The 12,007-nt window shown below is 36.9% G+C and overlaps 1 protein-coding gene across 9 annotated transcripts in view; it reads left to right on the top strand.

Annotated features, from left to right (window-relative positions):
• The window catches only part of WDR33 (WD repeat domain 33), a 70,144-nt gene that overhangs the window by 32,358 nt on the left and 25,779 nt on the right, over window positions 1-12,007 (top strand). Inside the window, exon 8 of one of the 9 annotated variants that reach the window (XM_079315262.1) lies at window positions 9,110-10,246. The exons of the other annotated variants lie outside the window; for them this stretch is intronic. Coding sequence (XP_079171388.1) covers window positions 9,110-9,135 — 26 coding nt within the window. The 3' untranslated portion in view covers window positions 9,136-10,246. Of the gene's footprint in view, window positions 1-9,109; window positions 10,247-12,007 lie in introns of those variants that run through there. 9 annotated transcript variants of the gene reach the window in all.

The following is a 12,007-nucleotide window of genomic DNA, read 5'->3' as shown; positions in this document are numbered from 1 at the left end:
TCCAAACCATGCTTGAACTCCGTCATGCTTGGTGCTGTGAGCACTTCCTGGCAAGTCTATTCTAGTGCTCAACTATCTTCTGGGTGAAAAATTTTCCTGGTATCCAACATCAACCTGACTCAGCTCTAGCTGTTCCTCTGGGTCCTGCCCCTGGTCAGGAGAGTGAAAAGATCAGTGTCTGCTCCTCCACTTCCCTTCACAAGGAAGTTGTAGACTGCAGTGAGGTCTCCTCAGTCTTTTCCAGGCTAAACAGATCAAATGACCTCAGCTGCTCCCCATATGGTTTTTCCTCCAGACTTTTCACAATCCTTATGGCCTCCTTTGAACTCTGTCTAAAGCTTCCTGTTTTTCTTACCTCGTGGTACCCAAACCTGCCCCCAGCACTCGAGGTGAGGCTGTCCCAGGTCAGAGCAGAGCAGGACAATCTCCTGCCTTGAGTGGCTCCCTGGGGTGTGGCTGGGCCCTCCTGGCTGCCAGGACACCACTGACTCATTCATCTTGCCATCCATCAGGACTTCCAATGCTGTCTCATTCCCCAGTCCATGCACACAGCCAGGGTGGCCCTGTCCCCTGTCCCAGGTGCAGGATCCAGCACTTGCCCTTGTTAAAGCTTCTGTAGTTGGTGATTGCCCAGCTTGGTGCTGTTTCAGTGGGGTGGATGCCATCATTCTGACTGCACCTAGGAAAAGCTATCTCCAACACCTGATTAAAATTCATTGCCTTGTTTACTAGTCCCTGTGAAGCAAAGTGCACTTCATTTTTCTTTTACGTTTCGTAAGTTTGCAGCTCTAAAACTGAAGTATCTAAAGTGGCTTCTAGATCTAAGGTTAGCTCTGGTTCACTTCAGCTGGGAGTATGACCAAGGTACATGTGTATGCTTCTGCAGAAAGTAGTTGAGTAGATTTAGCATCAAAAGCATTTACTCAAGACTTACTTTCAAAGTTCAGTGCCAGAACTTTCCAAGGGACTGATCCTTATCTCACAGTGAAAATGCAAATTGTCACTTAGTTTTGGTGCTCACAGATAAGGCTTTTTGTTGAAAACAAAACATTTCTTGAAGGAAGACATTTTGGTTTTTGCTGTATATATGCAAATGTATAAAAAATATAAATGTGTCTTGCGGCCAAAGTAGCTGTCATGAAATTTTTTTATATTCATTTATAAAGGGAAGGTTTTTAAGGGGGGTGATTTTTTTAATCAGGAGTCTTAGCTTCAAAGAAGCACACCTGTAAATATGACAAGTATAACTATACAGGAGAAATCTAAAACTCCTCAAAATACATTTATCTTATAAAAATCTTCACAGATGATGTTTGACAATTCTATCCCAGACAATTTGCATCACTTCTTGTAATTATTAACTCAGTGGATATTTCTAGGTCTGTAAAACATTTTGATATGTTGCACAATCCATCTAGTTCAATGCATCAGTTAATTATTTATATTTTAATATACAATATTTTCTTAATATTTGTCATATTGTGTATGCTTTGATTTTGCCCCACTGGAGATATGTAGCAAGAGCTATTCCAGATGTAACTACAGCCACACAGATGAGTAGGTGAACCCTAAACATTGCAGTTTAATTTACTGGTGGAACTGCAAGTATTTTACTTAGTGTCATTGAAGACAGAAGGTGCTCTTCATCAGCTTTTGACCATTTGTAGAAATTTTGTGTGAAGCATTCTGCTCACCAAAATTAGTTTTTAAAGGGAACTCTGTATATATATATATATGAGCCTGGCCTGAAAAACTGAAAATTAACTACAACAGGACTAGAGCAGGCTCTTCTTCCAAATTACCAGGATCTTGGAGGGTAAACTTCAAATTTTCATTCAAAAAAGCTGAGGGATATATTACCTTAGCTGCTTAATACTGGGGAGAAAAATACCTCTTAGTAAAAAAATACCCCAGCTTTTTCTGTGTGCTGGCAGATGTGTATTTTCTACTGTATGTACAATAGCTCTTTTTCTCTGGCTGTGATGGAGAGCATGAAAATATTGTATTAACATCTTATATTTAAAACTTCATCACTTAGAAAAACTCACTAAATAAGTCATAATAATCTTATAAATTAGTAGCTGTAATACTGCTTTAATAACTAACTTTTCTAGTTCTCAAAGGGTCAAATGAATTGATGAAAAAAATGGAGCTTGGAATCCTGTCTATTATAAGCAACATATTGTTATATGCTGGTGAAATGAAGTCTAAATAATTATACAATACTTTACACTTGAATTTTGTATCTGACTTCCTTCTCTTCAGGATAGTCTTATTCAGCTTTATTTTGTTCTCTGTGTTAAGATTTAAGGAAGGAGTTGCTGTGATATACATTTGCAATCCTCAGAATTTGGATAGAAAGACCTTAACATTCTTTCTTGCTTAACACAAAGCCTAGTGCTCCTTAAGGTCTTTTTCTTCAGAGGTTGAGGTTCTTCCTGGCTTTATAAATAATCACTTCCCTTAAGGATTAAAAAAAATCTGAATGTCATCTTTGGATTCAGTGAAGAGCTGATATTCCACCCCATCCTTCAACCTTCTGTAGGAGGCACTTAACCCAAAATGGTTGATAGAGTAAAACATTGTCCTTTGAAAAGGAGATTTTCACAATTTTTTAATATTTGGAGATACCTAGCACAAATTGATACAGAGAGGGTGTTCATATGTAATTTCCCAGTTAAGTACAAGTTTAATGGAATCCCCAGAATTTCAAATGAGTTCAAACTCATTGATGTTCCAGCTATGTTGCCATTAGAAAAAGAAATATTAAAGTTAAAAGTTCTAGAAAAGAAAATAGTTTCTCTCCTTTTCTCATCCAGAGGAACACACATTTAAAGGACCATTTTCACTGCAGAGGTGTTCTCATGTTCAGGGTGGGTTTTTTCACCTGTTCTATTACTAGAACAGTAGAAGAGTGTGAGAGCTTTGCCTAATTCTAGGGTTTGTGTCCTCTCTGTCCTTGGAGGTTTTCAGACTGAACCTGCATAAATCTGAATAACCTGGTCTGACTTCACAGCTTTGAGCAGCAGAATGAACAAGAAACTTTTGAGATTTCTTCCAGCCTGACTTACCCAGTAGTGTTAGGGTACTGAATTATACTGAATCCCCCTGTTTTGCCAAAGCCAGTAAAAATCCTGCTGATGTAGGATTCAGCTGTCCACCAGCATATAAGACATAAGGAACTGATCTTGAAAAGACAATCAAAAATTCATCCCTTTTTTTAAAAATTCTTTTTCTGGCAGCTTTTAACATGCTCCACTTGGATTGGAAACGTTTCATGTTTAGTGGGTCTTTTTTTTTAGAGGTGATAAATGTTATATTATTCCCTAGTAACTAATATGTTAGACATAATCATCACTGAAGTTTCAGAACTTCCTGTGCCCTACAAACATTAAAATGCTGTTGTAAATAAGATGGAAGGTGTGATCATGTGCTGTCAGCATCTTTGAAGCTCCTGCTGATTATGTAGTGAGGTAAACAAATACCTACATATATATATATACATACACTATATATGTGCAATTGTTTTATTTGCATATGTAATTTTTATATAAACATCCATATAGTCCCAGTGGCACATTTTATCACCTTAATACTCATTTGCTGCTTTATGTTTCAAAAGGATGTAGTCTTGAGAAAGACTCTGCAGGTTGTGTTGTAAAGCTCTAAAACTCATGCACAATTAAATTGCAAGTGTTTGCTTTAAAAGAAAAAATAATGAGAAAAAAGTGATTTAGGGTACATGCTTTACTCCTTGGACTAGAGCATCCTAGGTTTGTCTGTGTGCATCAGTGTTCCTGAAACTGCATTTCTCTAGATCTCATTCCCAGCTTCTCCAAAGACTCTGTAAGTAGACCTGCTGTGTTTACAAAAATAAATCTTTACATCCAGGTGAAACAGCTGTTAGACAATCTTTTTTCTTCCTTTTATTTCAAGTAAGAGCTGGTCTACAGAGTGTATTTCACTGTTCATTCCTACACCTGTTCCAGGTCTTGACTGTAATGTCTAAACCAAAACTGTTTAATTTCTGAGTTTAAGCATTTTAACAGAAGACTGCACATTACTAAATATTATTTGGAGACTGCAGCTATCATTAAAAAAATCAATTTTTTTTTTGTCCTAAAACACATATAGTGCAGGCCAAATTTATCTTGGTATTTTTACTACAAGTGAGTTTAGAAAAGAGTACCCACACATTTTAAAACTTGTAGACAAAAATCTCCCATTTTAATTGTAATTAATCAAGAACAAAGTCCAGTTGCACATAGAAAATACAGTCTAGACAGCTATAAAGCATATTTCTGTTTAGCATAGGTGCTTCAAGTTAGCAAGATGTCTCTGTTTTCTAAGGATTAACTGAGTGCAGCTTCATAGAGTGCTGGATGTTACTGCTTGCTGTTTGTGCCTGGTCAAGAAGAATCCTGCCTTTTCTTTGTCTGCCTTCTGTTCTTTTTTAACCATGCATAATTCATAGGCAGAAATGGTGTTTTTAATTAAAAAACTGATACAGTGAGAGAAAAGAGTAGGGTTTTGTTGTTTGCTTTTGTTTTCTTTTTAAAGGCTACACCAGCCCTTCTTAAGGATGCAGAAACTTGCTTATTTTAGGTCAGCTGATATAGTTGGATAATAAGATGCATTTCCCCTGCAGATCTTGCTTTATGCCCTTAAATCTTCCAAGCAGCAACAACTCTTTGTTGCTTCCCTAGCAGGAACTCACCTACTTAAAATGACTGTAAAAGGTTTTTTCTCTTTAGCTATACATACATTCTCAAAAACATTATTCTTTTGGCTACTTTGCTAAATTTAGCCTATAGGAATATTGATAATATTAATGAATAAGGATTACTCTTGATTGCCATTCTCCTTTTGGACATCCCTGTTCTCCAGAGACTTAGAAGTTATCACATGGTGTTAAAATTACATATGTAAATGGCTAAATTCAATGAGACAGTTCTTTTATTACATTTAATTACTCTGCAATTATTTTTTGGAGTTCTTTGGGCACAGGTAGGTTCTTTGTTTCACACTACTCCTAGTTTGTTAGGAATATCCCTTGCTTCTGAAGGAATGGAGGACAAAAAGATGATTCCAATCAGCTACACAAGCATGTTGGAGGTATAATTTCTGTAGTACATATTGCATTTGCTGGCAATTTTAAACAGGGCTTTTCTAAAAATGCAATCAGAAATTTCTGTGCTTGGATTAATTTAGAATTCTGTGGTCACATGAAACTGGGGCAGTGGAGGCTTTAAAAATAGCAGGTACACTCCTGGCAGCCATGTTTGGAGGGATGCAGCCACCCTTTCCTGGCTGGAAAACATCCTAAATGCTCACAGGCTTTGCACACGCTGCCTGATGCTCTCCCACTGCCATTTCCCTTTCCCTGTATCACAGAATTCTTCAAGGATTATCCAGTCTTTGTCTCTAAGAGCCCTTGGTGCAGGTGTTTCAGTCTGCAATTTCACCACACTAGTCTGTTCCTAGTAAGCTTGGCTAGAAATACTGGCAGTTAATCTGTGTTTTTCACAGTGGTTGAAGCTGCATTATTTCCTGCACTGCTCTGTCATCTCAGCTATTATCACTTCCACAGGTGTAGCAAATCACAGCAATTCACTGAAATTCAAAAAGGTTCTAAGTCATGGGGGGGGGGGGGGTTATTTCACAAAAGTGACTTACTCAGTATTGCACAGGTTGCTCTTAACCCATTGCACAATATTTATTTACTAAATTATTGACTTGTTCCAACAGAATGATGGTATTTGAATAAGGTTTTTTTTAAACTGTTTTGTAAGATGGAATAATCTACTTGATTAGGAAGTTTACTTCAATTTATTTTGCAAGTAAGGAATAGGCATGAGAGAATTTTTCTGACAAATACTTAAACAGCAGTTATCACAAGTGTCTAACAGGCATAGTTCATTATTGGGGTATGAAAGGGAACAGGGTGGGGAATTTAAATCAGAACATAAAGTGCCATATTCAAAATCATAGAAATTAATCTTGCATGTATTAGACATGAAGAGTATCAGAATGTTTTTCCTGATATATCTACTCCTTGCACAGAAGGGAGCTTAGGAGTGAGGAGGTAATTAATTTTTCAGTTTGTTACACTCCATGGCTCTTGGATGCCAGTTACTGTGGCCTGGGCATCTGCAGGGCTGGGAATGGTCACCTGGCTGGTTCAGGTGATGTGTTCTGCTCACCAGATGTTTTGTCCTAACTCTAGTTCCAATCAGCCTGAACAAATTATCTGCTAGTGAAAAATTATGAATTGCACTAATAATTCTGAAAATCTCTCTCCCTCAAAAAAAAAAAAAAAAAAATTAATTCACACAGGAGCAGAAAAGTCTTCCTGAAACCACTTAATAGATAATCAGGCTATATAACTTCTACAGAACAAAAACTTCTGTAAAGCTTTACTCATCTGTACATGAGAGCAGGAATATTTATTGCTGCTTTGCCATAGAATGTGTGTCATGCAGGTGCAGAACTAACTCCCCAGTGCTTTCTGTGAGAGGTGCAGAGACCCTGATGCTGTCTTGAGATCAGGGCACTGCTGCTGGAGTGATCCAAGCCTGGTTTCCAGCAGTTGAAGCTCCTGTTTTAGAGCCAGGTGTTGCCCAGCCTGCTGTACCTTTCCCCAGTATAGTTGCAGATGGTCATGTTCATGACACACTGACTTTTGCAGATAATTCACATGGGAGTGTAAATTCCAAAAACAGAACAGCCTAATGAAGGTGTATGCTGTGTACTAAAACAATAACTGTATTTTATTTGCACTGAAAATAAACTGTTGACATGGGATTATACCTGTTAAAGCTTCTTTTTTTTTCTTTTTTTGTTAACTTTTTAAGGTTAAAAATGCACTTTACTTCTTAATACAGAGTTGCTGTGTTAACAGAAATATTTTAAAAAATCAAAATGTAAATTTGGCAGTACTGTTATCTTGCATCATTTTGCCAACGAATATATTTGGGGTTTTTTTCAGTAGCAATGACATACTCTTACCTAGTCTTTCTTAAACAGAAATTATACCACCATCTCTCATGAGAGTCATCTTTCTTTGTGTTTATGAGAATATATATGGAAATTTATCTGTGCAAGTCAAAAGGTAACTCATTTTTCTGCCTCCCCCACAGACTGATTCATTTAATCAGCAATTTTAGTTTATGGATTTCTAAAGTCCAACTTTCTAGAAGCTAAATCCTTCATTTTCACATTTCTCAGCTTAGCTACAGACATGACACACAGCACTGTGAAAGCTGTTTTATTTGAAGAGCACACATCAGTTCCACTCCAGGCCAGGAGAGCAGCCTCATACTGGCCATGATCTCCCCTTCATTGTTTTTCTGCTTAACCTACTACCTTCCTTCTGCCAGTTAATTTCTAAATGTATACCATCTTCCCAAGAAAACTTCCTTTTTAGCTGTCTCCTGTCTCTGGAGCTTCATATATGGACCCAGTTCATTGTGGGTATGGGATCTGGTTTGTACATGTCTGAGACTGGAAAGATATTTTGTATTTTCTTTCCTTTGGTGTGTGTAAAATGAAAATTTTTAAAAACTGCTACAGAAAGCACTGAGAGAAATCTAAAGATTGCTTAGGAAAAAGCTTCTTTCTGAATCACATAGTCCCATTTTGCCTATAATTTTAAATTGATAATACAGTTGGTCTTTTCCTTTGGTGGTTTGAGCCACATTTTTTACAAAGCTGCAGATGATATGAAGTTTAGCAGGTATCTTTTATGGTGCTGTTTTTGTATAACAAAAGCTCCAAAATCCAGACAAAAAAAAGCCCCAAAGATAATTTGTTAATATTTTCAGCTTGTATTTCCAGAATGGTGATAATTAAAATCTCTGGTATTAGTATTCTTCCTGTTGTGTTCATTCAATATCAAAGAAGACTGAGTTAAAATTCTGTGGGCAAGATCATTGTTTCAGAAAAACTTAAAAGTTTCTTTTTTTCTCAGCGTTGTTGAAGAGATGGTCCAACTTCTTTTTTTGTTGTGTGCACTTAAAAATAGATGGACATTCTCTGTCTTGGATTTTTTTGCCCATGTCATTTGACTTTTTATGTATTCTCTACAATTTTTATCTATGTATTGCCTAGAATTTTTTGTAAATTTTTTTTAAGTTTTTTTTTAAAGCTCTACAATAGATTTAGTTCAAAAAGTACATCAGACTAACTATTTTTCCTCTGATTTTTATTTAACAAAATTTCTGTTTATGTATTTGGAAAATTTGCATTTTGAAATATTAGACAATGTGTTTGTTGCTAACATGGAGGGGTGTGCAGTAACAGCCAAGAGCTGTTGGTGTGTAGCATTGGAATTGAATATTTTTCTGCTTCTGAGGAGTAATTTTCCTGTTCTAATCAACATTTTTTCTGATTACCTCAGGAGAGCATAACAATGCAGCTACAGTCACAGTAGGCTTTTAGGATTCTTTCCTACCAAATTCTGCATCATTTCTTTCTCTTATTCTGGGAATTTGTAACAGGCTGCTGGGTACATGTCCCTGTAGATTCAAATGCAAATTCAGTTATAACCTGCATCACAGAGGGGAGCAATATTCATGTCCTGGTGGATTTTTTTACTCCTTTGAGGCCAGCAGTGAGAAAATCTAACTGGTAGTGATTTCCAGAAACACAGGGTTGGAAGAAGTATTTAGTCTTTCCATAGCCTGGTGTGGTGGGATGTGTTTGATTCCTGTATTCTCTGCTCTGCTCTTGGAAGAACAGTCTCTTAATGTGTTGTCATAGGGAACCTGTGTCACACCTGATTTTTTTTTTACATTAAGAAGTAATAGCAGCAATTTTTCCCTGCACTTTAAAAATTGCATCTCTCTTGATTTGTTCACATCTGCATGTGTCATTAGTAAATGAATGTGAGCACAGGATTTTCCAATTTGTTGCCAGCACTTTTGTTTGGAAACACACTTAAACTGGTAATAGTTTACCCCTTTACCTTTCTTCTCATGCCCATATATGTTATCTTTACATATTCTTCATACTTTTCCCCCCTGGTTTTGATATATCTGAGTTACTTAAGTATTATTTTGATTGTTTTATCCCATTTCTTCCTGTTGACATCTTTCCCTTTCTTTGTTAGGTTTTATTGCACAAAATCCCTGGTAAGTTTTGAACACCATATTTTTCCCTGTCTCCTTGTTAAGTCACATGTGAAGAGCTTTATTTTAGATCCATTCATGTGCTTGTAAAATATAAAATGATACATGGGGATGCATGGAGTTTTAGAGAGCTTCATAGATATTTGAACAGCCACACTGCAAAACAGTTGTTTAATAAGGGACTTCTTTTTAGAATTTAAACAGAAATAAAAGAATACTTACATTTCTCTACTTAATTAGGGACTGTAGTGTTATTTTTAAATCTGAAAGAGGAAAATATTTTCTTAAATTTCAGAATTATTAGGTGGCAAGAAAGAGGACTGGGAGGGTAGTGGTGATACAGGAAAGTCAGAAAAATAAGAGGAAATAAAGAGAACTGATGGTGCAGAAATTTGAAGTAAGACTGAAAACATTCCTTGTTTCTGTCTCTCACTTTACCTCATCTCTGGTGCTTAAAATTTCAAATGAAGGGTTTCTCTCTCTTAGGTTTCTGTAACATTATTCCAATCACTGTTTGTCTTCTCCATTTCAATTGCACTTCTTCACTGATATTATTTTTTAAGTCTTGCTTTGTTTATTTCTCATTAGCCCCAAGATCACAGCTAAATTAGACATGACTGTATAATAGTGTGATATTACATGTGATAACCACACAGCAGATTTTTTCTGTTTTGTTTTATAATATTCTGTTCACTGGGTGGGTGTCTGCCCCCATAATTTTTCAGCCCTTTTGTATTTCATTTTCTTAAAAAATGCCTCTTTCTGCTTGAGATGAGAATTCTGTCTGCTCAGAAGGAGCAGTGCTTTGTAACTCAGTGCTCTGCTTTCTGCCAGCAGTTTATTTCAGACCTTCTGTTTCCCAGTTTGCTCAGCCTTGGTGGCATTGCAAAATGCAAAGAGCAATTTGAATGGCCTCTATCTTCATATCCCTTTTTGGATCTTTTACACTTGCTGATTGGATTGTTGACTGACACAAATGTTTTCCTGCAGTCTATATAAAGTTTGATAATCTTTCTGTCAGCCCCCTCACCTCATCCTGGCCTTCTGCTGTTCATGTACTACTGGGAGTATTGTCAGTCATGCAGTGTTTGCCCTACAACCAAAGAAAATAATCCTCTCTTCTGTGTACCTAAATTCAGTATTGAGATTATAGTGGGCTCATATTTATGAGATGTTTTGTAATGGTAAACTGTCAGAAATAGCTTATGTGGGTGGCAAGAATTAAAATAGCTTTCCTGCAAAAGTGCTGTCCCTTACAGTGAGCACCTGGCTGGACAAATGTTCATCTGGATCTGGCCAGATGATCATGGCTGTCTTTAAAAGTAATTTCTTTGACTGACAGTTGATAGTGCTTCTCTCAAAGGGATGTTAAAAAGGTAGGAAGCTGCCCTGTCATCTTAACCATGAAAACACATTGAAAGCTGTTATTCCAGTTAAAGAATAACAAAGTGACTGAAAGATCTTGGTGGTCCTTCTGTGTTGGGTGTTTTTAGTAAAAAACTTATTGTAACTTCTTTTACTGAGATCCACAAATACTTTTCTTAGTTTTTTGCAGCTTGCTGCAAGAATTCTCTGATCATGTGGCCACACAGGGGTTTGAAACTTAAATTAACCTCTAAACTAGGTATTTGGACTGTGCTTTTCTCTTGCAACAGCCATTATTATCATCAGAACTCAAATGAGCATCCAGCAGGATGTTAAAGGAAATAATTACTGGGAATTATTACTAATGGTTACTCTTAGCTTTTCTGGAAATCTTTGTTCTCTTCTCTTCTCTGGGAGCAAAGTATTCTGATTTTACCACTTAGAACCTTGACTGAAATTTTGGTCAGAGAGCTAGAGGCAAGGAAGTGCTAAACTCTGCAGTGTCTGCCTTGATTTCCTTCCTCTCCCCTCTGTTAAAATTACCAGGCTGAAGTTTAGGATGCACCAAAGTTTCTTTATTAACTTCAACTTAATTTCAATATACATCTAAATTGATACCGTGGTTTTGACATTCCTTCTTTGAATTACTGTAGTTTCAGTAAAAGTATCAAACTTATAATGGTGTCACACAAGAATAACAAGCAAAGGCTTGGCAGAAGTGTGCTGGAGGAAAGGCTGGAGATTTTGACTCCCTGTTGGTAGGAAGTAATCACACCAAGTCACCATTTTCAGGAATTAATGACAAGAACTAGTTTCTTAATATGTGTTTAGAAAACCTCACTGAAGCTACTCCAGGTTCAGTTCATCTTAAAATGACATCAGTTTCTGGAAGCTTGGCTTCAGGCACCAGTTTTTAACTCCTGCCTCACTTCCTTCTTGATTCATAAACTACAAGTGTATGTTCAGTAGTTACTTTGATATAAACTGTCACTGTGAGGCTTCAAATTACTTGATATTCTAACCAAATTCTTTATTTCTGGTTTGGCTTCTTGTAAGTTGATGGTACAGGCTATAGGCAGTCTCCAAAACACTTGTTTGGTTCATGTTTGGAGGACTTGACTTGAACATTTTCATGTGAGAAAACTTCTAGTCTATTTTTACAAAACAATATGCTGCCTAGCACTTTGATTCTGTATCTAGATATAAAGCTATGGAAAGTGCAGACTCTTTGACAAAATAATTGAATTTCTCATCTGTTAAGTTCATGCTTTTTCTGGCCTCAAAGGACCACACTTTGTTCTGCTCTTGGGTTTAGCTGTGCTCATCCCTGTTCTGTTTCCCTGTGCTGTGCCATGCTGTGTTAGATGAGCTCAGTCCTGTAAGGAAGGTGCCAAAAAACAAGCAGCAGAAAACAGTGGGACACTCTTACTGAGGGAGTGGGGGTTTGGCTCCTGTCAGATGTTAATATTATGAAGCATGAGAGATTTTCTTACAACTGCTGTTCATTTTTCATG

This window comes from Erithacus rubecula, assembly GCF_903797595.1.
Source record: "Erithacus rubecula genome assembly, chromosome: 11".
Lineage (NCBI taxonomy): Eukaryota > Metazoa > Chordata > Aves > Passeriformes > Muscicapidae > Erithacus > Erithacus rubecula.
The sequence above is the reverse complement of the archived record's forward strand: the minus strand, read 5'-3'. Positions and strand labels throughout refer to the sequence as shown.